Source organism: Nipponia nippon, unplaced genomic scaffold (assembly GCF_047370975.1).
Source record: "Nipponia nippon isolate SJK-2023a ecotype South Korea unplaced genomic scaffold, ASM4737097v1 scaffold_40, whole genome shotgun sequence".
NCBI classification, from domain to species: domain Eukaryota; kingdom Metazoa; phylum Chordata; class Aves; order Pelecaniformes; family Threskiornithidae; genus Nipponia; species Nipponia nippon.
In genome coordinates this window covers 1859489-1885680 of record NW_028262359.1, presented here as the reverse complement: position 1 = coordinate 1885680, position 26192 = coordinate 1859489, and the positions used below count along the sequence as shown (strand labels likewise).

General features: G+C 43.8%; 1 protein-coding gene across 2 annotated transcripts in view; it reads left to right on the top strand.

The window, feature by feature from the left end:
* UBAP1 (ubiquitin associated protein 1) overlaps positions 1–23748 on the top strand; it is a 36059-nt gene extending 12311 nt beyond the window's left edge. For both annotated transcript variants that reach the window (XM_087777588.1, XM_087777589.1), the window contains exons 2-8: positions 7062–7102; positions 11874–11998; positions 14486–15415; positions 19343–19378; positions 19840–20037; positions 21488–21589; positions 23014–23748. In XM_087777588.1, coding sequence (XP_087633714.1) covers positions 7069–7102; positions 11874–11998; positions 14486–15415; positions 19343–19378; positions 19840–20037; positions 21488–21589; positions 23014–23154 — 1566 coding nt within the window. In that variant the 5' untranslated portion in view covers positions 7062–7068 and the 3' untranslated portion in view covers positions 23155–23748. The remainder of the gene's footprint in view (positions 1–7061; positions 7103–11873; positions 11999–14485; positions 15416–19342; positions 19379–19839; positions 20038–21487; positions 21590–23013) is intronic.
* Positions 23749–26192: the final 2444 nt, after the last annotated feature.

Sequence of the window (26192 nt, the reverse complement as noted above, 5' to 3'; positions counted from 1 at the left end):
CAGTGTGAAGTCTTGTGCTAATTAAGCTGAAGTAGCTAAATTTGTTAATAGTTACTGGATGATTTCTGTCTGACTATTTTAAGCTCTCATAACTGGTAGGTATTTGCTATCCAAACTTTAGATACAGAAAAATGGTAGTTAAAATCAGCTGCTCTGCTCATTAAATTTGGGACTTGTTTCATTACTGCATTGTGAGATTATTGTAGCCCTCGTTGGTGGTACAAGTGCTGGATCATCTTTTCTCGCTTTTTTCCTGGAGTGTAGGAGTTCCACAGCGTATTTATATTTTCTGCTATGGTTTATCATGCAAATGTCAGCCTGCTGCTGTTGTATCTCAAGGAGGGGAGGATGGTCCTTCTGTTTCTAGTTTACCACCCTTTTCTTGGTGATGTAGCTTCTAGATTAGTGAAGTTCATCTTGAGAAAGAAAAAAAGATGTAAGCTCATGGTTTGTTTTTTTTTTTCCTTCTTCTGCTTTTCTGTTTAGATGATTTTTATATAACTTAGGTAGCAATCACTAGTAGGAACTACACTCTAAAATCCACATCTGCTCTTGGAGTTGACAGAACCTGGGCTGTCCCCTTGTTTGCTGAGTTTGGAAGTCAGGTCAGCCTTAGATGTCAGTTGCAGATGGTCTTCTCTTGTGACAAGACTCTCTTTTTTTGGAAAGAGTCCATTTTAAAAACGTCGCCCATTTGCGGCAACAGTTAAATGTGAATTTAGAATAGGTGTATCTTCTATGCTCCTTTGGCACGTCAGTCTCTGGCCAAAGGAAAAGCTCGCACTGATCTGCCTTGACCACAGGGCTGTCTGTAAGTAATTTTCAGTTTTCTTATGTTCTTGCTGTGAAACTTGTAGTTCTAGAGGCTTGTGTGGTGCATAAGCTTCAACTTCATTGGAAACTCGTATGGCTGGTAAGTGATTGTGATGGAAAAACTGGTGCATTATTGTACTGCATTTCCTCAGCCATTGTAGGGTTTCCCATATTTCTGGGTGAAATGTACAGCAGATTACCTTATGTCCCAAATACACAGTCAGGATCTTAAAGGAGGAATAGAGCTGTCCGTTACCAGTTAGGAGCCTTCAATCCTTAACCAGCCCAAGTAGTATGTGCTTTTAACAAGTGCAGTGTCTTTAATGAACAAAGTGGGACATGACATGAGTAGCTGTGTAACTACAGGTGTCTAATATTAATGTAGTGAATCCATACGAACAACAGAGCGAGAGGTGCCATGCTTCTCTGAGAGCATGTGGAAGGCCTGTCTTCCACCTGATATGTACTGAAGCAGAAAGTCTAATTGCCCACTATGTCTCATTAAGCAATGGCACAATTTGAAGAATCAATTTCTCGTAATGTTTGTCACTGCTAGGAAGATGCTATCCAACGTCTGCATGTAAAGCCCCATAATGGATGTTATTGCCTCACTAAAGAGTGTTGTCTCGTAATCCAGTAATGTGATCTGCACGCAGGTCTACTCTTCAGGGGCTCTTTTCTCCCTGTCCTTCCTACTCATGTTTCTGGATATGTTTTTAAAAGTGCAAAATAGGACTTTTAAAGTGCTATTCGTTCCTGTCCCTCTGCCCCTCAATCATTGCACTGGAAATAACACACTAAATTAGTTTGATGTTATAGGCTGTCCTTCAAAATTTAGATCTCTCATCACAGTTGCTTGGATTGTTTATCCATGGGCTGTGTATGCAGCAGATTTACCTCATCCCTTCCTCCCTCCGCTCCCTGTTGTCAGTGTAATCCCTGCTCTGCATTTGAGTAAATGTAGGGTGTCCATTTGTACTTGCATCTCATGAGATGAAGACATGTCATTAGATTTGTTTTAACTAGTGGCTATTGAAAATGGAATGGAAATTCCATACCTGTATTTGCTTAAAGGAGGGTCTAGTTTGTTCTTGTTGATCTTAAAATAAACCAATAACCTTAATGTGCCTTATCTCCTGGATTGCAGTAGCACTTTAAAGGAATTACTGTAGATATACTTAAAAGATTTTTTTTTTTTTCTGTTAAGACCAGAGAAAGTGATGCTTTTTCTTTTTTCCTTTTTTTTTTTTTCTCTCTGCAGGGCATGTAGTTGCAACATGTCAAATCTAGTTTTACAACAACTTTATCCAAAGAGCTATTGTCAGTGGCTCAACATGATGGTGCTTAATGAAAGGGGAGTATCTCCATGCAGCTGACTGTGCTCATTGTTTGCAGAACTGGTAGAGGTACAAAGCAGAAGCATTTGCTGCAGATTTTGGGGTGATGTCATCTATTTTGAGACTGCAGTAAATGAAAAAGGAATCTGTTCTGTACTGTAGTAAACTTCTGTGATCAGCTTTTTACTGTCTACGTAAGGTATCTCAATTGCGTAGCAATGATTGAACACTTACAGAGGTGGGAAGCTTTGATATGAGAATCTTAACTTTTGTTTTATCTTAGCAACAGGCACTGGCTACGTCTGCTTTTGTTGTATGAGGCTATATACAGAATCCTGATGTTGGTTATAGGCTTTCACTTGCACTGAAACAAGTAGTTACAGTGAAAACTTAAACCACTGTCTAAATCAGGAATACCTGTGATGCATTAGAAATCAATCACTTGAATCAAACTGCTTTTCACTGTTTCTCAGTGTAAAATCAGTAGTAGTTCATTAATGTAATACAGGGGGGAAAAAAAAAAATCTCTTTTAAAGTTTTTTTGTCTTTTTGTAGTTTTCAGAGTGAATGGATGCATCCTCAGTTCTGTGTGTTTAGACTACACGATATGTTTCAGCAGGCAAAATGGAAGTTGCAAGAGCAGGTCTCTCTTCTCTGAAAATCATAGATGTGCTGTTTTGATTATGGTTGATAAGTTGAGGCATTTTAGTTTCCTCTGACCCATAATAAGTACATTTCCCATTTATCTGAATCTTAGGTGGGAGTTACTTCAGTGAATTCATGTGGCCTGGAATCTAGACATACTTGCACCCCGAAATATAGCAACAAGAGACCAGTTCGTCTTGACAAATAGTTAAATTGGCTTGAGTTGTCACTGAGAAAGCTGTTCCAGGTACCATTAGTGGTAGGATGCTTCCAACTTGACCAGTCAGAATGCTTTTAGAAGAAAAGGAATGTAGATATAAACTTCAGGGAGAAACACCAATAGAAGGAACATGGAAATAATAATTAAAAAACACCCCAATTTTGCAGCAGCTCCCCATGAGTCACTCTTGGTAGTAATTTTTTTTCTCATCTGTTGATGAGACTGTCCCTTTAGTATTGCTTGACTGCACCAAGTCACACTTAGCTATGCTGCCAGACAACAAGGAGAACGCAGATAAGTAGTCATTCAGGTTTGCGTGGTGATGTGCCAGGTGGACTGTCTTGGTCATCTCTATGCTGTCCCTTCAAGCCTTTCCAGCTTGTCATCTCTCTTTGTACCAGTTGCTTCTGTCATCAGTTTTGTCTTGTTACTTCCCTGTTTCTGCATCTTTGTGTTGGTTTTTCTGGTGTTGTGGTTGTTTCCCTGCCTCCCCCCATCCCCTTCAATCATCACTCTGAGGTCCTCTGCCCTCATCCTGGGCTCTGCTGTACTGTGTTCCTCCGCCTGGCTGGTTTTAAGAATGTGCCCCATTGCCTCAGTCTTACGAAGCGAAGAATGGATGTACAGACAGGAAAGGAAGAGCTCACACCAGATTGCTTCAGTGGCTAATGACATTGAAGTTCCTTATAACTTTTAGTCACCTGTAGCCCTGATCTTCTCTTCAGAGGGTTAGCCAGAACCAAGAATGAGGGAATGGAGCTAAGGAGGTTGACATTTATAGAGTAGAGCTTGTACGTGTGTTGTGGTTTAACCTGGCAACTAAGCACCACACAGCTGCTCGTTCACTCCCCCTCGATTGGATGGGAGAGAGAATCACAAGAGTAAAAGTGAGAAAACTCATGGATTGAGGTAAAGACAGTTTAATAGGTAAAGCAAAAGCCGCGCACGCAAGCAAAGCAAAACAAGGAATTCATTCACTCCTTCCCATCGGCAGGCAGGTGTTCAGCCATCTCCACCGAAGCAGGGCTCCATCATGTGTAGTGGTTACTTGGGAAGACAAACACCATCACACACACAGCACATCCCCCGCTTCCTTCTTCTCCCTTCTTCCTTCTTCTCCCTTCTTCCTTCTTCTCCCTTCTTCCTTCTTCCCCTTCTTCGTCCCTCCCTTCCTTTGGTCAGTCGGGGTCAGCTGTCCCAGCTGTGCCCCCTCCCAGCTTCTCATGTGCTCCCAGCCTCCTCGCTGGTGGGGTAGGGTGAGGAGCAGAAAAGGCCTTGACTCTGTGTAAGCACTGCTCAGCAGTAACGAAAACATCCCTGTGTTACCAACACTGTTTTCAGCACAAATCTAAAACATAGCCCCATACTGGCTACTTTGAAGAAAGTTAACTCTACCCCAGCCAAAACCAGCACAAGGTCCTTGGTCTATGCTAGGATTTTACTACAGGATTGCCAACAAAAGCAAGACACTTATTGCTTATGTGGGGTATTTTGACACCAAGGACACATCCAAGGCTTTATGCAGCTGCAGATTGATACACTACTGCACAACTCCCTGGAAGGTAGACGTGCACATCTTTGGTTCTGTGGGATTCGTACGCATTGCTGCGAGTGTCTCTGGAGCAAATGGATAGTGTGACAGTGACTTAGTGTTCAGTTACCTGAGATCAGTGCGTGAGATGGTAAACTTGGTATGTCCTTGCAACGGCCTGCTGGAGAGGGGATATAAATTATCATTCTAAAAATCATCTCTTTGAATTTTCTTTTCAATGTCCTTTACATCGGTACAGTCTGGAGTAAGCTGCTTCTGGTGAATGAGGTAGACAGCTTAAATTGTTTTGCCTGTAGATAACTGGTGCTGATTGAAAAAGCTTCCTTGTCAGTTGAGTTGCCAAAGAGAGAAGGTTACTTCCTCGCATCAGCAGTTTTAAAATCCTGTAGAAAAAAAGCATTTTCTTTTCGGTCTGACGTAGTAACCAGAGGAAAGAACAACTCCGAGAAATTAAAGGAAGTGTGTAGAGGCCTTGTCCCTAGTTCAGCTCCGCTGTGATAGTGATGGACAGCGGGCAGCCATCGTACATGCTTGCAGGTGGTGCATCACAGTCTCCGTTGACATGCAGAGGACTGGTGAGGTGTATGAAAGCTGTATGATGTCACACTTGGCCTGGCTTTTTCAATAAGAACAAATCAAGTTGACATCTTAATTGCTACTCTCATACAGAGGAACTAGCAACGTAGCAGCTTGTCTGACAGCGTGACCTGGGTCTGAAAGGTGCAGCCTATTTCATGTGCTGTGGTCTGCAGTCTGGTCTCCTCTGTGGTACTGGGACCAGTAAAGCCCATTGAGCTCTAGTAGTTGACATGCAACTGTGCCAGGTGGTCTTGTGGCTTTGCCCTCGACAGCCTTCCTGTGATGCCAGGCTTGGCACTGTTTCGCCTCCTTTTTCTTGTGTCTTTGAAGCCTCAATGTTTTGTTCGCTTCTGAGAAGCAGTTGCCAGCTCATGCCACAACCAGTTTTCTGTTGTAGTGGAGTAGTTCTGGACATAATGTCAATGTTGAGAGAGATGGTGAGGTGTGCTGAGAAGAACCTGACAATCATCTAGCAGAATGACACATGGCTTTTATGTACAAGGTACACCTGGAGTTGCCCGGCGTGACTCACTTACCCGTAGCCTAGCGTCTGCTCGCTGTGTTTCATGAAGTCTGGTTGTACCCAGGTAATCTTCTTCGTACAGCTTTGGCTTTAGCCATATGTTGAATTCCCGTTAGCCAGTGTCATTGGTTCACCTATTGATTTCAACATAATGTTGAAAAGGACTTTTGCACAGCAAAAAGTACTTTCCTAAAGTACTTGAAACTGGCTCTTCCTGACCGTTGTCATGTCAGCAGCTGCCAGGAGGAATAACTAAGCTGTCTGCGTAATCCTCACCTTATGACACCCTTCCTTGAAGTTAACGTTTGCAGTTGGAGGGCTGAGTTAGACCTTGATTGAGGAGCGATGGGTGTGAATGTTAGATCTGCTCCAAGTTGTGCTTTGAACGCTGCCTGCTGCTGGTGGGAGTGTACCAGATAACTTCATGTCTTTGAAGAACGGCTGTTGGGCATTTCAGTCTATGAGCTGGGGGACTTCAGAAACAAAGGGCAACTCTGATTCTTTGTTGTGCATAATGTCAAAGGAGGACTTAGAAATTCAGTTATTCGAAGAACTATGCTGTGGTGTCTTGAGATACATCTTGTGATGTACTTCTAATCTAGAAAAAGAACCAGTTATGTTATTCAGCACACCATAAGCATCCTGGAGCAGCTGACAACTAATTAGACAGCTAATTCTGTCTTAAATAACTTTTCTCAGGACAGGCCTGCTCTGTGTTAAAAGCTGGCTAGGCACTTCTGTCTTTAACATCTTGGCTATGTAGGATTTGCATCCAAATTTTTTAAAAGTTATTAGTAAAATTCTGTTGACAATGGATGGGGACTTATGTTAGCATTGTTTTCTTGTGTGTATCCAAAAAGACCTTCCTAATGCTACCATTTATTGTATACCTGTTATTGTTATCTGTGCATTACCCAGTGTGTCTAGCCAAGTGCCATGCTGGCTAACTGACGGCGTACCCAATATGATAGTATCACTCTTTAGAGCAGCAGGGATTAAACTGAAGAGGATCAGTGTGGTATTTCCAGTCGGAAGGGCTATTCTTAATGCCAGGGGAGGCAGGGTGTGCTCCACGGGGCTGGGACAGAGCGGCCTCTGAGCGCTGCGATCTGGAACTCACTGCCTTCCTGATCAACCTGGCTGCTGCTTGGCATTTTTTTTATTTTTCTTCATTTTGCCATTTAGATTGTCAGACCCTGGGCTAAGTTATTTGTCTGCTCAGTCAATTCTCAAGGCTATAAAATAAGTTTTCTTATCTATCTTGGGAACAGGATAAACAGCAAGTGTCTGCAACGTGTCCTGTAATCTAGAGATAAGACTCTGTAGAACTGCATAGACTTATGCTGTGCTACATGTATAAAGTTGTTAAAGCTGTTTTAAAATGTTTTTCAGGTTCTAAATGGCTTCTAAGAAGTTGGGATCCGACTCTCATGGTAAGTGAAATTTGGCATCCTTGTCTTTCCAACAGGATGAATCCTACTATTACTGCTGACTCATGTCCCAGCCTAGACGGTCCATAGAGACTAATCTGTTTAGCGTCTGAGTAGTTTTTTGTTTGGAATGATGTGCCTTAGCTTCCTCCTTGCATAGCTGCTTGTGGATGCTGTGCCTGTTCTCTGGTTATACTGAAATTCAGCCTGTGACTGTTCCCTGCTCCTTCATGGCAAAAAGTACCTTCCCCTTCCCCCGCTTCCCCCTTCAAATCTGAACTGCAGTTGTGATACTGATCTGTTATTTGCTGAAGTGGACACTAGATCTGTAGCTCCTTTCTACGGAAGTTGCATGAGAAGTTGGACTGAAAGCAAAGTTTTTAATATATCATTGAGCTATGTTTGCTTTTTGCTCAGCAGTGAGTTTTTTTTCCTAAATTGGACTGATCTGGTTCAGCAGGCAAGTGAAGAAGATACCTTCATCTACATCTGAGATGTGTAGTGTCATGCAGATGATTGGTATCATAAAAATTATTTGCCTGTATCTGTGCTTGTCTTTTAGAAAACGGGGTGTAATTTGAGAGGATTAATATTTCTGTGGAATATTAAAGTTCAGTTTGTTGTACATAATGTAGCTTCTTCAAATCAGTAATCACTCAAGTCAGTACTGGGAGGTTCATGTGAAATTTCTAACGTGACTTTTTCATGCTATGGAAACTTCTGCTTTTAGAAACTCAGCCTTGCTCTTCCTGGATAATCTTTCAGATAAGAGGGTCCTGAGGAATTCCATTTTTCCTTGAGCTTTTTATTCAGTCTTGCAAGAGTAAAGTTGAAGTACAGAATAAGAAATGCCTCCCTTAAATACATGGTTAAGGATTCATAAAAACAGCCTATTAAAACTTAATTTTTAGATGGTCTCCTTTGCTATGGCCCAGTGATCCTGCTGCAAGACAATTAATTTCTTTATTACATAGCTGCCAGGTCTTGAGCAGTTGTTCTTTTATCTGTGAATGGCCTCTATGAACACTTTGAACTGCTTGTCTTTTGAGTCTGTTTCTATTTCTCTCTTCTGCTTCCTAAACTAGACTAGCAAAGACACTGCTTGGAGCTGGAATTCAACCTGACTTAAATATTTCTCAGAACAGTACAGTGTGGTGGAACATGCTCCTGGCTTCAAAATAACAAAATCAAAACAAATGGTGCTGTAAGCTGGCTGGTTAACTTGTCTACACTTTTGTGTACCGTCTGTTCCTAATGACACCAGCGATGCTGTCGCAGTACTGTTTCTGAGGAGTAGCGGAGCAACTTCCTTGGCTTATTATGTCCTAAGAAATCAGCAGGGCAATTGTTTCGGTCTTCTCCAGGGTTGTTAAGAATTAATCCCACTAGGTGAATTTTGGCTTACTGTAAAGCATCTGGCACAACAGCTACCTTCAGCTCAATGTCCCTGGCAGGCTGATGAATTTGCTCAACATAGTTGATATATCTCTTGTACTTATTGTTGAGCTGCTTATTAGAGGGTAGAGGACTGTTGTTGAATCACGGAATGATCGAGGTTGGAAGGAACCTCCGATGATCATGTCCAAATCCCCTGCTCAAGCAGAGCCACCTAGAGCAGGTTGCTCAGGACCATGTTCAGACGGAGATGAAGATGGGAACATAAGGTATGAGTGGAGAGAAAGGGGACCTTTTCCTGTCTTGAAGGGTATTCTTAGCGCATACACCTGTAACTATGCCTGAGCATGTAACTTCAAATGCTCTCCTGTCATTTGAATAATTGGAAGTTCAAGCTTAAGTTCTAGTAATTAGTGGCATCTAGAAATGCAGCTCGCATCTGTTGCACATAAAATGTGGGTTATACCAAGTGCTGTACGTTAGTATTGCTGTTGTATTGTCACTGTCACTATACAACTTGAAAGCTTTTAACTCCGATTGCTGAAAATTACATAAGTGTGGTTAGTGTGACCACAAAAACTAAATTCCACTTGGTTTCAAAGCTGCTCCCCATTCATAACTGGTACCTGGTTTTATCTGAAATGCTTCCATTTTGCTTTCAAACTGGAGGACGCTTCTATGAGTTGGCCAGTTACTTCCATGTTACACTAAAGCGGAGAGAAATCTTACTCTTGTAGTAGTTTCTTGGGCCAGGAACATCAGATAGCACGCAGTGTCAGAGATCAGACTGACGGGTACAGTTTTGCCAGGGCTGTTCTCAGAACTTCCTCAACGTGCTTTTAACTGCTGAAAGGATGAAATGGCTACCAGCCATATTAAATAACAGTTCAAAAAAAACGTTTAATTGCTTCATTTGAACATGTGACTATTGAAAGAATGGCTCGCATAATACTATATGTAGGTTTTACTTATTGATTTAGAATTTGCTATTTAAAACTATTTGCACCCTTACCCATCAGCATGTTCAGGCAGAAGGTTCATCCATTTACAAAAAGAAAAGGGTTCTTGGATTTCTGGATCAGATTTTGACTTCACTAGACTATTACTGTTCTGATTGGGCTGGAACAAAGTGAATGCTATGTGCATCAGCATTTTGCCTCAGAAAGGTTTTTTGTTTTTTTTTTTTTTTTACCATCAAATGTCCTAAAACATTTGGTGCGTTTCTTTGTGTGCTTGCAGGTTTTGTAGCAGAGTTGTATTCAAGATGAGGTTACAGCAGTGGTCGTTACTGAAAAATCAGTATATGGGAAGAAACTAGAAGGTTTTTATTCCTTAGTCTAGCTTCTGAGGTTAAACTGGCAGTTATTAATGCAGCCCATCTAGTCTAGGTGTGTTTAGTTTTGTCTTACTGCACCAAAACAAAGAGTGTTGCTATGTAAATACCACAATGTGTGCTTGTACACTCTGTGTATCTATTTCAGGCAAAGGTGGCAGCTGTGCGAGGGAAGGTGTCTACCACTTACTGTGTCGATAGGTCTAATAAGACAAACACTTGCACGCTGAGCAACTTAGGCTGTGAGATCGGTGCAGAGAGGTAATCCTGCTTCGCTTGGATCATCCTGCTTAGAGCAGGACTCGTGCCAGTGGGACTAAGCAGGGCATAGTACCAGCAGTCACACCGGCCTCTGAGCAGTCGGAGATCTGGTTGTCTGTGACCTGGCCGTGATTTACCACCCTCCATGCAAAGGCTGCCACAGGTGCTATTTCAGCATAAGCAAACACTTTGGCATATCCATGTTCTCAAATTGACAGCTCAAATGCAATTTGGATGCCGTGTTGCAGAGCGGTGTTGGTGGCCGGTGAGGTGCCATCTGGATGCTGTGCTGTGTCATGCTTGAATGTCTGCTTCTCAGTAAGGATCCGTGAAAATACTATTATATTCCACCCGGAGCCTTTTTTTGTCTGGTGGTGCAGGTGGGATGTAGGTTACTCAGCCTGATGGTTTCAAAGCTGGAGGAAATACCACCTGTGTCCTAACAGGGCTCTGGGACCAGCCAGTGTGGTGCAGAGCATGAGAACTCAAGTGATGACACCACATAAACGTTTTAACTCCCGATTAACAGGATGTTCCTGTTTTCAAAAGCTGCTCATCCTTCTGGAGCCTGTGGCTGCCTTGTTGTAGATGAGTCACACAAACAGTACTTAAACTGTCATCTGAGTATGAAAATGGGTCAGATAAAAATGGCAAGTCACAGCTCACTGAGCCAGAGGTTAGTCACTGAACACCCCCTTAGATGTTGCCACTGATTTCTTTTTGGATCTGCAACACTCAAAGCGAAGTTACAAATGAGTGCTAGAGGAACACTTCAGATTTTTATACATAGCCAGAAGCCTTGCCTGTAATTCCAAAGGCTTAGACCAGTGATCCAAGAGACCCCTTATGGTTAAGTGAGAAACTGAGTGCAATTTATATTGCAGGTTTTCTAATACTTCTTCACAGCAGCTCAAGGAAAGCAAACCTATAGTCAGGCTTCTTGGAGGTGGTTGAGCTCTAAGTGATTCTGCCTCATGAGTTTGCAAGATGCTTGAAGAGTTTTGTCCTAAAACACTTTTTGAATACCACGTGTAAGTGATAGATACAAAGGACAGATGGAGGACCATGAAATAAGTCTGAGGCCTCTCACTGGAGTGATCGCAAATCACACAGCTGATTAAGTTAGGTTGCCTTTGTTTCAAAAATCAGAATTGTTATTCTAAATAGTTTTGAGCTATTCCACTGTTTTGATTAAAGTGGGGTGTCTAGACTTTGGGCCCCTTTGCTCTGTGACAACTTCATCTAAATGTTACTTCCTACTTGTATGCCAAAATCTGAATTTTAGTTTGTCTTAGCTGCTCTAAAGCTGGGTCATTTTGAAGCCTATTTTGAACGTGACAAAAAATTTTGGATCTTAGAGACATAACAGAATACAGTGTTCAGGAGAGCTTCAGTTTCCAGTTGTGTAGGCATAGTCTTGTTACAAGGGAAACTAAGATGTTGGGTATATTGACTTCAAAATCTGTTCAATTGTTGGATTGTTATGTTGTGGGTTTGGGGTTTTTTTAATAGTTATGGGCTAGAACTCTAAAAAAACCCAAAACACCACCACCCCAAAAAAAACCCCAAAACCCAAAATAACAAAGAACAACCAACGCCAAAACTGAGGCAATGAAGTCGAAGCAGATTCAACGTTTCTGATCAAGAACTTCCTTTGTATTGAGTCACCTGGTGTAGTTGGGGCAGCAGAGATAAAATAGCTCCCAAATACAGAAATGTGAGTCTTAATTCAATGTGTTAAACTTGTAAGGGTTTTTCTGATACAATTTCTGCTTTTGATCTTAGGGCCTTTCAGTTATCTTGACGATGTCCCATTTAAGATAGGAGACAAATTCAAAACCCCAGTGAAGGTTGGATTACCCATTGGTTTCTGCCTGCCTGATTCTTCTCAGCTTGTCAGAGAAGCCCAGGTAAGTGATGTATTGTACCTTTCTGCTCTCTTCCCCCTCACTCCTGGCCCCTCAAGTGTGGTGCTGTAAATTGCAAGTGATCACAACTTGCACAAGTGTTCAAATGTCAGTCCTGTCGGTCCTGTAGTGTCATTTCATATGCCAGGCAGTAGTTGCAGATCTGTTAGAATGTACAGAAAGATAAAAATATGATAGGCCGTGCAAAAAGTTTCTACTTCTTATCACTTTAAAAAGCCTCATAGCAAGTATTTGAGCACATCTACTTCAAAAGAGCACAATGCTTGTGTGTAATAGTTACAGGTCTAAATGTCACCCTGACTAAATTTGAGTAGCATTTTTAAGAGGAAAAATGGTAAGGACTGATACACCCACACTGTGGCATACTTGCAGAATCTTGTTTGAGGGTAACAAGTGTTCCTATGACCATATTTTATGGGTTCTCACAATAGTGAAATACATGAAGAAATACATTTCCAGTTCTTGTTTTCTGTGCAGTTCTGAGTGGGAATTCTTTTCCAGCTGTAGGGCAAACAGGTTACAGCTTGGTACGCGTGGCTTCCAGGTCTTTCAGGAGCATGGCTCTGTTACCATAAACTCTTGGTAGCATAAAATCAATTGCTTTAGCACAACTGTTGAAAATCTAATCCCCAAATGCAGGTTGTGATACAGTAAATCTAATTGAACTATGTTTTCTCATTTGGATCCATCGTTTTCCTTGGTCAGTCCAAATTGATGATTGGTTTTACTTCAGCTGTGATTGCTGTAGATGGTTCTGCCTTTTTTCTTGTGTTGTTGTTGTTTGTTTTTTTTTTTTTTCCCTGCCCTGTGTATTACCCTACATCATGGCTTTTTCATTATAACCATTAAGTGATTACGTGATTATCCTAATACACATTTTTCCACCCAGTTAAGCTGGTGTGGGAGAGGTAAAGGAGACTCTAATGTCCTGTTGCTGGCTTCATTGTGCTATGTGTCCATTTTCCTGCCAAGCTGAGGCTCAAGTATAGTGTGCCTGATGGGACTGCAATGCCTTGCATAATACGATGTGACTATGTAGACTATGCACCTGGCAGTGTGATTTGATTTGTAGTGAGAGCTGTTTAAAAAAAAAAAAGTGCAGGGAAACAAAATTGACCAAAGCCATATATTTTCTTATATTGAAAAAATGGTGGGTATTTATATAAAAACATATGCCTTTGGTCAGTTTTGGCCATATATGACCATATACATATATACTCACACACAAAACTCTGATAGCTCTGCTCAGATAGCAAAGAATGGGTAATGAGTAGTGCCCAGCCTTCTGCCAGTGAGCGTTTCACGTTTTTCATAGTCACCTTGCTGATAAATCGTGTATCACACCTCTTGGATTGTTATTGCTGAGGGAAGGGAAAACTGTTAATACAGTTGAGACAACGGGTCTCCAGGATCTCACTGGAGCCCGCTATAGGATGGGATGTGACACAACACATAGCAGGTCCCAGAAAAGCCCAGTAGAGGCCTAGAGAGCCTTGTTGGCTTGTTGCTCTTCAGAGCTAGGAATTTATATGACCTAGCAGTCCCATGGCAAGAGCCTCCTGTTTGGTTATGTGCCATTATACTGGCCAGGATATCTTATGACTTCTCGTGAGTCACAGGTAGGTTACACCCTGGACTTAGCTTGTAGGCTGCGTTCTCTGAACATCTTGTGAACATTTTGTGGTTACTTAAAGAGCATTTGAGGTGGTTCATTCTTCATAAGCTTTAAGTAGATTTAGTCTGTTGAGAATTTTGTCCTCTCAACCAAGCCACTATGGTGTCCAGTAAACTGGTAGTGAGTAGCTTCCAATGCCTTCCTGTGCTAACCTGGCCCTGAAGGAGCTTCTGTTAAATGAGAAAAGCTTGTGGGATCCTGTCATGCCAGTAACTGCAGCAAAATCTGCTACTGCAGGTAGCCAGTATATCCCCTTTGGCTGGTGAGCCCATGGCACTTAGGAATCTTTTAGGGGGAACTAAGTAATATCATATTGGTCTTTGGATGCAAAAATACTCTGCTGTAGTCTTGAATGACTTGTGGAACTTGTGATGGCGGTAGTTCAGTGGTATCAGATCTGGGTCTGATTGTCCATTTAGTAACGCATTAGATTTCCCCTTGCTACATCCGTTGTCTTGTGGGGAGAGGGTGGGAGGGCTGTGAAACTGAGCTTGGGATGATCAGTAGCTCTAAAGCAAAAGTAAACGTAGGAAGGAGGCAAAATATGATATTCTGATCCAAACTAGAGACAGGTTTTGCGCTAGTGGCAAAATGAACTACTTTTGGTGTCTTCTAGCTTTGCCAGCCTGTAGGTTACAAGAGATGCTGGGGTAAAAAATGATGCCTGTCCATGGTAATTCATGTAGCTCTTATTCTATGTTACTCATATTGCTGTTAGAAGTCACGGCTGTGATCCTTATAATTATCTCTTTTTTTCCCCCCCCTCCTCTATTTTCCCCTTCACGGCTCATCAGTATGACTTCTCACTGGAAAAGAAAACAATCGAGTGGGCTGAAGATATCAAAAAAATTCAAGCTGCCCAGAGAGAAGCTGAATGCAAGGCAGAAGAAGCGCTAGCGAACTCAAAAGGAGCTCCGGAGGACAGCAACAAAATGGGGTTTGCAGAGGGACCTTGCCCTGAGGCCATGCCTCCTCCTATTAACCCCATCCTCGCTAGCCTGCAGCACAATAATATTCTTACTCCCACGCCAGCCAACAGCAGTGCTGTGAAGCAAAAGGTTCTAAGTCCACCTCGTCCAAAAGCAGACTTCAACCCAGCTGATTTTGAATGTGAGGAAGACCCATTTGACAAACTGGAATTAAAAACTATCGATGATAAGGAGGAATTAAAAAATATTCTTGAAATTCATGTTGGTACTACTGGGCCAATTGTTGCCCAGCTGTTAGATAATACTTTGCCCAAAGGAGGATCTGAGTCTGTGTTGCAAGACGAGGAAGTTCTGGCGTCCATAGAAAGGGCCACGTTGGACTTCAAGCCCCTTCACAAACCCAATGGCTTTATCACTTTACCGCAGTTGGGAAACTGTGAAAAGATGTCCTTGTCTTCCAAAGTGTCCCTGTCGCCTATCACTTCAGTGAGCAATATCAAATCCCTATCTTTTCCTAAACTTGACTCCGATGAGAGTGATCAAAAATCATCAAAGCTCACGAGCACTTTCCACAGTACCTCCTGTCTCCGCAATGGCACTTTGCTCAGCTCTTTGCAGACCTGTGCTCAGAGTAAAGCTAGTGAACTGAATGGACACCATATGGTTGGTCTTTCCGCTCTAAATGAGGACAGTGGCATGGAGACATCAACGTTATCCTCTTCATCCAGGCTGCCTTCCCTGGCTGTGTCGACAGTTTGTACAGAAGAAGAATCATCTCAAAGCACAGCGACTACGGTAAACATGCAGTGGATTAGAACTGGGGTTGCTGGGGAGATGTGGAGGTGTGGAGGCAAATGTTGCTTCTAAAATGTCCTGTGGCTTTGGTTTTAGTTTCATTTAATGGGAGTGATGTGTAGATCCTCTTAATTTACACAGCAGATTGATCAATCCAACAGGTCTTCATGCTGGCAGTTCTGAACCTCAGATTATTCTGCAGGCTTCCTCAAAATCTGATATTTTTAGATGAATTCTGGTGATGTTTTTCCTTCAGCTTTTCAGCTCTTGTTGTTTGTAGTTGCACACCTTTGAGCTAAGCATATAAGATATATTCTTTGTACAGTCCTGCATTCTGTCTTATCCAACTGAGATATATCAGATTCTGAACTGCTATTAGGTTTTAAATTAAATCTCTTCTAGATTTATTCCTCGGCTTGCTTATTTATTTGCTGGAAATAATGGGAAATGCAGGCTTTTCAAGAAATAGAAGGAATAATGGATTAAAAAACACAGATGTGCTATGTCATTCAGGAAAGAAAAAAATGTTTGCAGGTGACCTGCAGTGAAATAAATGTCTTTTTTAATCTTCTTCCTGAGATCCTTTTAAAATCTAATCTTTAAAAGGAAGAAAATGATGGTGGTCTGAAATCTGGTATTTACCCTCTTCCTTGTGAAGGAGGGTGGAAGGATTGCTTGTGGATACCAAAACAGTCTTGAAGATCATCTCAGATTGCTAATGTTACAGTTGGTTGCTGTACAGCTGAGATGGGAGGTTGACGCTTCATTTCCCAAAACTTGTAGCAAGTTCTAAAATTAATTAGAGGACTTTTAACTTCACACCAGCTGTTGTCTTTGTCTCCTTGTGAGTAAGAGCAAAGATTTGAGTAAGCTTGTGGGCTTTTTTTTTTCCCCACAGAAGCTAAGATCTGGACACCAATACTCCTGAAGCCTACTGAAAGCTGTATAGTCAAATCCTCTAGGTGGCTCTAAAATAATCTGGTTTCTTCTGTCCAATATAAGCAGTGGTTCTGTGGTCTTACTGGCATACTGTAGGTTTTTGTGTGACACCATGTGCTCTGAAACAAGTGACTCTGCTTCTCTCCTGTTCTTTTACCTCTTTTCAGGCTTAGGTAAATGCACTATAAATTGCGAAATGCAGTATTCTGGCAACTAGTATATTCATCAGAGCACAGCAGAACAACTGTTTATTGATCACTAGAACAAATTTAATACAGTAAGCTTTGGCAGAAGCAGCAATGTGCTGAGCGACTGCTCACTGCTACAGATCACAGGTTTGAGGCGATTGTATGATCATATGGAGATGAAACCTTGAAGTATGGCGCGTGACGCATCTGTAGGGATTAACATGAAACATCCCTTACAACTAGATAGATGGGCATTCAGATGGCCAAATTTTCGCTCTAACTATTCAAATCTCTATGCTGGATTAAAACTTATTAAAGGCCAAGAGGGAAGGTGTATTCTCAAGAATGCTATAAGGGAAGATACAAACTGATAAACGAACGAACAAAAATATGGACTTACTAGGAGAAGTAATAAAGATCCTCATTTTAAACTATTTCTGCTTTGGAAGTAGCAAACCAAGAAATAGGTATGCCGACAGAACTAGTTCTTTCTGTTTACATTCCAAGACTTCAGACAATACTTGTTTCAGGTCTTTTCCAACCTGAATGATTCTATGATCCTGTGTTTCCACAATATGGTCCCAGTGGCTGGAAAATGACAGCTGCACTGCAAGAAACTGAAGTAAATGCAACAAAAGTATTGAAGTAAATGTAACAAAAATCCTCAGAGTATGAAAATGATAGAAGTCACAGTCATCCCTGTGGCTGGGAGCAGAAGGGCGATGTGTCCCTTTTCTGCAAGGTTACACAAGAATAAGCCTGTCCTTGTTAGAAAGCCTCAGGACAATTATATGTCCTAGTGTATTCCACAGTGATTTTTATATATAACTTTTTTTTTCTCCCAAGACTTTGGATTTGGAGTTACCACTTGAGTTTCTCCTTTACCAGTGAATTGGATCTATGATTTCTTGGATGGAAATAAACCTGTGATTTCTCTGAGGCTGCACTGATTCTGTCCTGGGGGGTCCCCTCTCCTCTTTTTTTGAAGCTCGTTGGTTTGCTTTTAGCAGCCTTGGCAGAGGGAGAAAGGACTAGTGAAGATAAGAGGTTGGAATTAAACAGCTCTGGTCAGACACCTGACTAGTACGATGCATTGTATTGACAGAAATCTCTGGTTACAGGAGGATGGGGCATTCTTGGTGGAGCATTCAGAATATATACCACTGCAGAAGCACGATGTGTGCAGGCACACCAGCTGCAGGCAGGGCTCCCGGCATCCGTATGAAATCTCTAAAAGTAGGGTGCAGTGTGCAAGCACATGCTGAAAGCACTGCACGTCTGCTTCTTGAAGGGCACTGAAATGCAAGTTTGAGATGTAAGGGAGCGTGGCTGCTGAGCGACCAGTCCTGGCTTTGTCCCCTGCAACTCCTTTAGGCGTTTCCCTCCTCTGCTGGAAGGCACTGACCACAAGCACAGGTTGTCAAGCTCAGGTAGATTGAAGAGGCGGAGTTGGTTTTCCCAGACCCTTGAATCTCTGGTGTCGGAAGCAGTTTTGGTTTTCCTGGCTGCAGCATCAGTAACAAAGCATCATCCTTCAATGTGATAACCAGCTGATTTCAGGGCTACTCCAGACCCCCATTTCAGTGTATCCCATATTCTAGTGCTTTTGGCTCTGGCGAAAGTGCCTGGAGAGGGTGTGTGCCAAGAGCTGTGAACCCCTCTACCACCATGAGGAGGGGTTCTTGGGTAAACCAGTCCATCAGACTGAATATGATTCTCAGCCTTTGTCTCCTAGAAGAGAAATTGTACCCCTGGAGATGAAAATGGTCAGAAATGCAGAACAAAACCTCCTTGCTGGTGGTTTGGGGGCTTTTTTTGCAAATAAATGGAATATGTCAAAATCCTAATAGCTTTTCTCAGAACTGTTTTTCTAGAAACAGTTTTTTGTTGTTTAGTTTGGGCCCAAGTAAGGCGTTTCTGAAAGAATTGAACAAGCTTTCAAGCAATCTATGTTGGCATAATAAGTATCAAGAAATGCAAAAAAACTGAGGGTCTTGGTCCACAGTGATTTCTTGCAGTCTTTTCTAATGCTATTTAAAAGGCAGACTTCTAAATAGATGAATTGAAACATGCGCATTTGGTGGGGCAAAGTTCTGCCTTTGTACTACTGTTATCTTGGGCGAAGTAGTGTAAAGCGGTGGGTTGGCTCTGCCTTCTGGCAGCCTGGTTCTGTAGAAACGGAGCAGGTCTATGGCAGGGAACATTACCCACCCTTGTTGGCATACTGGGAATGGAACCAAGTGTTGGGTGTTGGTAGAAAAAATCACATGCTCTTTTTAGCCAGTGTGCCACATTGCTGATACATGGCATATGAAATGCAGTCCTTTGAGACTAGAAAAGGGGTATATGTTTCTCTTACCCCTTTTCTTGGTCAAAAAGTCAAGAGAAGTCTCTAGGCAACGACTGCAAAATTATCACTGTCATTCAGGCCGCACAGCACTGGGTCCAGAGCTGAACAGGAGCCAGTGTATTACACTGAGCTGTATGAACATGTAGCCATTACAGTGACAGAATAAACAAGCTTACAATTATTATGAGGGGGGGACACATCCTTCTTGGAGTATAATCTGTTTGTAGAGTGCTGAGAGAAGACACGATCCTTATGGTGGCTATCCTATAACTATACACAATTGTGTAGTGTCTGCATCTCACATGTGGAAGCCTGATCAGACCACAAGTCTCTCTGGCATGGTAGACTTACTCCCAGATCTCTCCCATAAAACCCTTCTCCCTTAGCTGTAGCAAATTCTGCTCACTAGTGCATAATGTTTATAGTCATCTTATTCATGTTGTCCAACAGGTACACCCAGACTACAAGGAAACAGAAATCCCTGTGGTAAGTTCCCAAATACCTGTGTGCTTGCACTGGATCCCATTTCTGAAAATCTCCAGAAGTAGTGTTCCTTTGAGTACAGAAAATCATAGGTGATGAGCAAACTTGGGGTGAAGGAAGCAATCTCCATGCTTCCTCTGAGGTACGGGGTTTGGCTGTATCATAAGGACCTTCACTGTTGCAAAGGTTGGGTGTTGAAAGGTTTTGGTCCCACTGGTAGGAGAGGGTATATCACAAAGAATCTGGGATGTTGAGTGTTGTTTTGAGGGTAAAAAAAATATGGTGGGAGTCAGACTATGTGCACTGCTTGGTGTCATCCTAACAGCGAGTAACTTCCCAAGGGCAGTACCTAGAAAGCCTCTCGGGTTAATTACATGGGATATCCTGGTTCTGCACTCGCCAGAAACAGGATGTGGGGATGCAGAAGATGACCATCACCTCAGCCTCTGGGTTTTCTCCTTCAGGTAATGCACCAAAATTTCCCAGTGTCTAAAGTGCCCAATAACACCAGCTGCACAAAGCGGTCGGGTGGCCCCGCTCCTGAACTACAGCAGGCCCTCTCTGCTAGTGAGAGGCAGTGCGTAGAGACAGTCGTCAACATGGGGTACTCGCCCGAGAACGTCCTGAAAGCCATGAAGAAGAAGGGACAGAACATAGACCAGGTGAGAGCTTGTGCAACAGGAAAGAAACCCTTGATTGGATGCTGATTCTGCTGAGAAACAATTTGGGTTTGCAAAATGGATAGGGGGGAATACTTTTATTCTAACAGGGGGTTGTAGCCTGTAGCTGCTGCGATGCTAACCGCTAGAGAAGTTGTCACCTGGCAGTAAAGGCTTCCAAAACCAAAGAAAAGAGTGTCTGCCCGTGTTTCTGATGAAAGACTGCTTGAGTCAGCCACACCTGCGGGTCGGAGCTGTGCTGAGCTTGGGATGGGCCCTTAGCTCCCTGTGAAGCTGGGAGAGGTACTGGGTCTTCCCAGGAGCCACAAAACCATCCGAAGGAAGCTCAGTGTGGCTCTACGCCATGCTTAGTGCTGCGTGACAAAACAGCGGCCAACTTCCCTTGTTCCGAGCACAAGGGTTACTGCTGACGTCTCTCCTTGTAGAGAGGTTGGCCCCTGCAGGCTTCAGACAGCGCCGAAGGGCTCTCGCAAGGCACCACTGACCGACTTTCTTTTCTGCACTCTGCTGGTGCTGCTTCCTTCCTCCTGTGTTGCCTCAAACGCTTGCTGAAACCAGGTCACAGAGCATAAAACGCCACAGGGTGAAGCGTGGCTCTGGGTCTTGGATCTGCTTCAAACGAACATTTCAGAGCAGAGAGAGCGTGGCCAAACTTGCTGTGCTGACCCTAGACAGGCTGTGTGCTGCACAGAGGAGCGACCCCGTGACTTCTGCTTGTGGAGCTGATCTGCTTGCCCCCTACCCCTGTGTCGAGAATTGCTTAAGCTGGGCGCTGGAGTGAACTGTAGTATCAAATGGAAAAAATGGCCCTTAGGAGGGTGGTTTTAAATCCTGCTGTATTTGCAGGCTGTGTTCTTTCACCTTCCTAGCATTACCTATCTGACCTTTCCCCATCCCTCTCAAAGCTGAGGACGGATAAGAAATTTGGCAGTGGTTTTTAGGCGTGTGAGCTGGGATTTGCAGCTCACTCACCAGTATGCTGAGTTGATCTTAAAAGGCTGACTGCTTTCAGATTGCATCAGCTCTTGCGGCTGTCTGAGAGGAAGCTAAAAGCTGGCACGTCTTGACTGCTGGACCTACAGTTTCATTTTAAAAACTTGTAGTATAAAAAGCACAGTTAAACTTCTGCCCTCTGCTCAGCGATCGGGCACAGAAGGCTAAAGATAGGCTTCTGAGACTGTTTGGACTGGAGTGGAAGATAATGCTCAGGACTGGTGGGAGAGCACAGGAGGACAGAAGGGCTCCTCTTTTCTCTCTGAACAAGCCCTTGCATAAAGAGCGTCTCGGCTCCACTAGGAAGGACTTTATCTCGGTCCCTGGTGAAGCCTGGGGTAGAAGTGCTCAGCCCCCCTGCAAGTACAGAGATACAGAGATGGTATTCAATCGCGAGTGCCACTCTGCAAACTTAGTCTCTTTTCTTCATTTCCTGCAGGTTTTGGATTACCTGTTTGCACATGGACAGCTTTGTGAGAAGGGCTTTGATCCACTTCTTGTTGAAGCAGCTTTGGAAATGCACCAGTGTTCAGAGGAGAAGGTGAGGGCGCAACGTGCTAATGAATAGAGAGAACGCGCCGTGATGGGGAATTCCAGCAGCAGTTCCTCTGGCTGATACAATTCTGGCTGTCATAGTAATGCCGCCTTGTTCCCAAAAACTGACTGCCAAAGGACATCTTTGCAGTGATAAAGTGAATATGTGTTAAAGCATATTCTTCTGTGTTGCTTTATCACTCTCACTTGCATGCATTTTTATGGGGACAGGATTTTTTAAAGGCACTACTTATTCTGGTTGTAAGGTTTTGAACCCAGAGTTCTCTTGTGGGCGAGGTGTTTGGTACAGAGACAGTTAATTTCAGAAATAGCGAATTATCTTTCAAACCCTGCCAGCCTGCCCTGGCCGTGAATTTTCTCCCTTGTAGAAATGCATCTGCCTGGCTGCTCAGCAAATTGGGTTAGGGCTTGCTCTGGAAGAAGCTGGAAAATACGGGGTTTGGGAGTCTGGTTCATTGTCTGGCTTCTTTACCAGCACCAAAGGTACAGAGGCAGGAGTGGGTAGCCAGGGCAGAGGACAGCAGGATCTTTTAAAGTCTGCCAGCCTGTTGCGTCCCAAGTTATTATATGAAATCTTTAGAGATGCAGCCGAGGCCCGCTCCAACGTCTATATGCCTCCTGCCTTTCTTGGACTTGGTGATGAGCTTGCAAACAGAGGAGTAACAGTGTAAAGATGGGAGAAGTGACTGAGTTCAGGAAACACATTTCCTACTGGATTAACCCCAAAATTGGAAATGGCTAATCTGCTGATTGCCCATTTTGACCTGTTTGTTTGTTCTCGAGGTTTCCTTTCCTCTGGAGTGGAGTAGAGGCACTGTAAATGGCAGAGGGTTCATAAAAGTCTGATCAGCTGATTCACTTCTTGTCACCTTATTTTTTCAAAGCTCAGGGAGGATTCATAGTTGAAGTTGGTGGTATCGTACACAGTGTGTCCAGTAGGGTTTGTGCTAATCCCCCAAGTTTGCCCTAGATCTGAGGAGCCAATTGATAGCAAGGGCTACTGCACTGTTCCCAAGTTGAAGTAACTTTAAAAAAATTCAGATGCAGCAGGAGCTGCTGGATGGGGGAGCAGGGTGCCATTAATCCAGATTTTTGGGAGCCCAAATTGGGCCAGGCTGATAAATTTCCTACCGGGAGAGAGACACCCCCACAGACTGAGCTTTGGCGCCCTTGCTGAAGAGGATTTTGGAAATGTAGGACTGCAGACACAGGGACTGAAGGTGGGGCTCCGTGGGCTCTGGTGTGAGTGGACTTTCTCCAAACGGAGCTGGAACTGGAGCGGGCTGTACTTAGGGAGGAGGAATCCACCCCGTGGGGTGCCCGGTTGCTGAAGACTGGCTCTGTGCTAAACCTCCACCAAGCACAGATCCTCTTTTCTTTTGCAAATAATGGACTATCTGTGTCTTTCAGATCACAGAACTTCTCCAACTAATGAGTCAATTTAAAGAAATGGGCTTTGAACTAAAAGACATTAAGGAGGTCTTATTATTACATAACAATGACCAACACAACGCTTTGGAAGATCTAATGGCCCGTGCAGGAGCCAGCTGAAACCACATTCCTGGATTCTCGGCGTGCAACGGAGCAGGACCAGCCCCGCCACCTTCACATCCAGTGTGACTTGCTCTCGGCAGAAAGGAGTCCGGCTTTTCGCATACATGGGAGAGTGACTGAGCAAGCCCGCCCGCGTGCATCACTCCAGCATTTCTCTTTCCACTGAGAGCCAACTTTCTTTCTTAAATTAAATTTTTAAAGTGTCCTTTCCTAAGTTTCCTTTTTCCAGCTTGGCCACGGAGAGTTTAGACTGCCCAGCCTCTACTGGAATTGTACATAGGTAGAGATGGGAGTGGTTTCCCCCCCTCACTGTTGCACTGGAGTTGGACAGAAGAATACTGAGTTGGTTATGAAACTAGAATGCTTTGGTTCTTTGAAGCTGCTTTCATGGTGTCTGCTTGTACTGAATTACTTGACTGTGTCACAGTCCAGATTAACTGGTTAAATTTGACCTTTAGTGCAATGGAGTTTTATTTTTTGGTTGAAAGTTAGTCTGTAACTTAGTAAAACACTGGTTCAGAAACTGTTGCTATGCATAAAGAGAGAAGCTGTTCCCCTTGTGTGTTTGTTTTGTTTTTTTTTTTTTTTTTTACCCATGCATCCAACACTTCTGCCAGACATGAGTGTCCAATGCCGAGTGGTGTGTGAGTTCTCTTGAAACAGGTAAGCTGTGAACTCTACCTGGGCCTGCAACTTGTGTTGGTTCTTAAACGTGAAGGCAGAGAGCTGGGGCTCAGTATTCTTAATCCCCCAGGCTTGTAGGATATTTAAGACAATGCCCTGCTAGGAAATCAGTTATCTTTTTGTTTTAAATAATACTCAGTGTGATGCAGGAGGTTTCTTTCAAGCACTTTCTTTAAAACAAATATACTCACTGCATTAATTCCATTTTTCACACTGCTATAGAGTTACATAATAACATCTAGTACTAGAAATCAGGTTTTGGGTTGTTTTTGATAGTTCCAAGTATTACGTTGTACATTGTTCAAGTTCTAAATACATAAAATATCAGCAGTCTTGAAGAATCTTTAAAGTAATTTGCTAAATATTTTGATTCTGCAGAAGAACAACTAATAAAACCCTGAAATATAACTCCCAGTGTCATGGTTCCCATCTCTCATGCTCTTTGGCTTCAGCAGACGAAGAAGGTGCTGGGTCCTGCCCGCCCGGGTGCTGCCTGTTCCTGTAGGCACGCGTGAACGCTCTGTGTTGGGCAGAACGGCCAGAGGTCTGTGGGCGGGCGGCTGCAGTGGTGCAATGTGCTGCTCTCGTCTGTGTCTTATTTTTGTTCTGTTGCAAAAAACAAGCTTAGGGACCCAAACTCGTGTTAGAACGTGGAGCTGGGAGCGTTGGACTTCGGGAGGGGGAAACAGCTCAGTCGTTGCCTCAGTTTAGGTTTTACAGTAAGAGGTTTTAGCTCATCAGGACCCTGACAGAGATGGTATTTGCCTCCATTATGTTGTTAACTTTATGTGACCAAAACATCTCATTTGGGTCTAGTGTTAACTCCTGGAATTCTCTGTGAGGTGCTCAACTCTGTTAATTGCCTACCTTTTCTTAAAATGATGCTGAGGAGAGGTGTAGCCGGGAAGTATCTAGGACATGTGGAGAAGGGCGATGAGTCGGACCAGGGCAGATTGCCTTGCGCTGTGTCCTGTAGCATTGAGCTTCACCAGCTTCTAGTGGTGGGGCTGAAATTAAAACTGGTCTAAGGAGGACATTCAGCAGCTGGTGGGTCTGTGGGTGCAGGTGAAGCAGTTGCCCAGCTTTCCTTGCCAGGTGAGAAATGTGACAGTTTGAAACAAGGAAATGGGGTTCCTGATTAATCAGAAAAGCTGGAAAACAAATCTCAAACTGCTTTACTGTCACTGCTGAGAGCGTTTGGTTGCGTTGCTTGTTTCAGTTCTCTCAGAATTCATATCTAAACAAGTCCCTGTCTGGTACTAGACAGTCCTGAAGGGGTAAGAAGTCTTGCCAGCAAAGAAACAACTATTTAGACCAAACCTCTGAATAAAATAATCTCTTTGGTTGTGTTAATGTGTGTTAAGTTTTTTCACAGTCCCCCCCCGCTACAGTGACCACTCTGCTTACGGAGACTGTTGTAGAGGTGAGAGCAGAGGGCTGAAGATGGGAAGTGATGCCCGTGAAGCTGTCTCCTCCTTCCAAGGAGACGTACCCGTCTGCGTCTTCCCCGGTGACACTGCTCTTGCTTTGGCAGTGAGGTTTCTGGATTTGCGTCACGGGTGGCTGAAGGCTGGAAGCGTGTTTCTGGGGCGGCTTCTCACAGAACGAAAGACCTTGGAGAGAGGGGATTAACCTCGTGGCTTGGTGGAGAGGCACTTCTGAAGAAACGTGTAACAAGTAACACAACGTGATGACACTTGAAGGTCATTTTGGGCACCGTGCGTCGCTAGCGACCGGTACTGTCGTGTTCTCCGTCAAGTCACGGACAAATGTCAGCCCGGACGCAGGGAGGTCCTGCTGATGGCTGGTGCGAGGCTGGGCTCTGCCCTGCTGCCAGCTGGTGAGGTGACTGTGTCCCCGGTCACACTTGAAATCTTAGGGCATTTCCTTGGGCTCTCAGGTCAGATTGATGTATGTACCTGGCACTTGGCGCTGTTTTAGCTTTGTCGGAGGTGGTTCTGCTGCCTTCTGCCAGCTGCTGCCAGATACTGAGGTCCGTGTGCCTTGCTGGCAAGGCTTGGGAGGAGAAGTGTAGAGGCAGAGCCCAGATGTGCAGTTGTGCTTTGAGCTGGAGACCACCCCCTGAGCTGCCTCCTGATGGTTCCCGGACAGCGGAGAGGTGCTGCTGTGAGCGCTGCCTTGTTTTGAGGGTGATTTTCTGGGGTCCTACGGTCTGTCAGGCAGCGGGAGCTGCAGAGTGCAGCATGCCCTAGGGCTGCAGCATGCCCTGAGGCGTTCTTCAGCCAGCCTCGTGGCTCCTGCAGCAGCTCGGCTCTGCTGGGGCACCCCAGGCAGCGCGGGTCGCCGGCCCCAGAGCCTGCGTCAGCAGCTTTTCTGGACGGCGTGGGGCT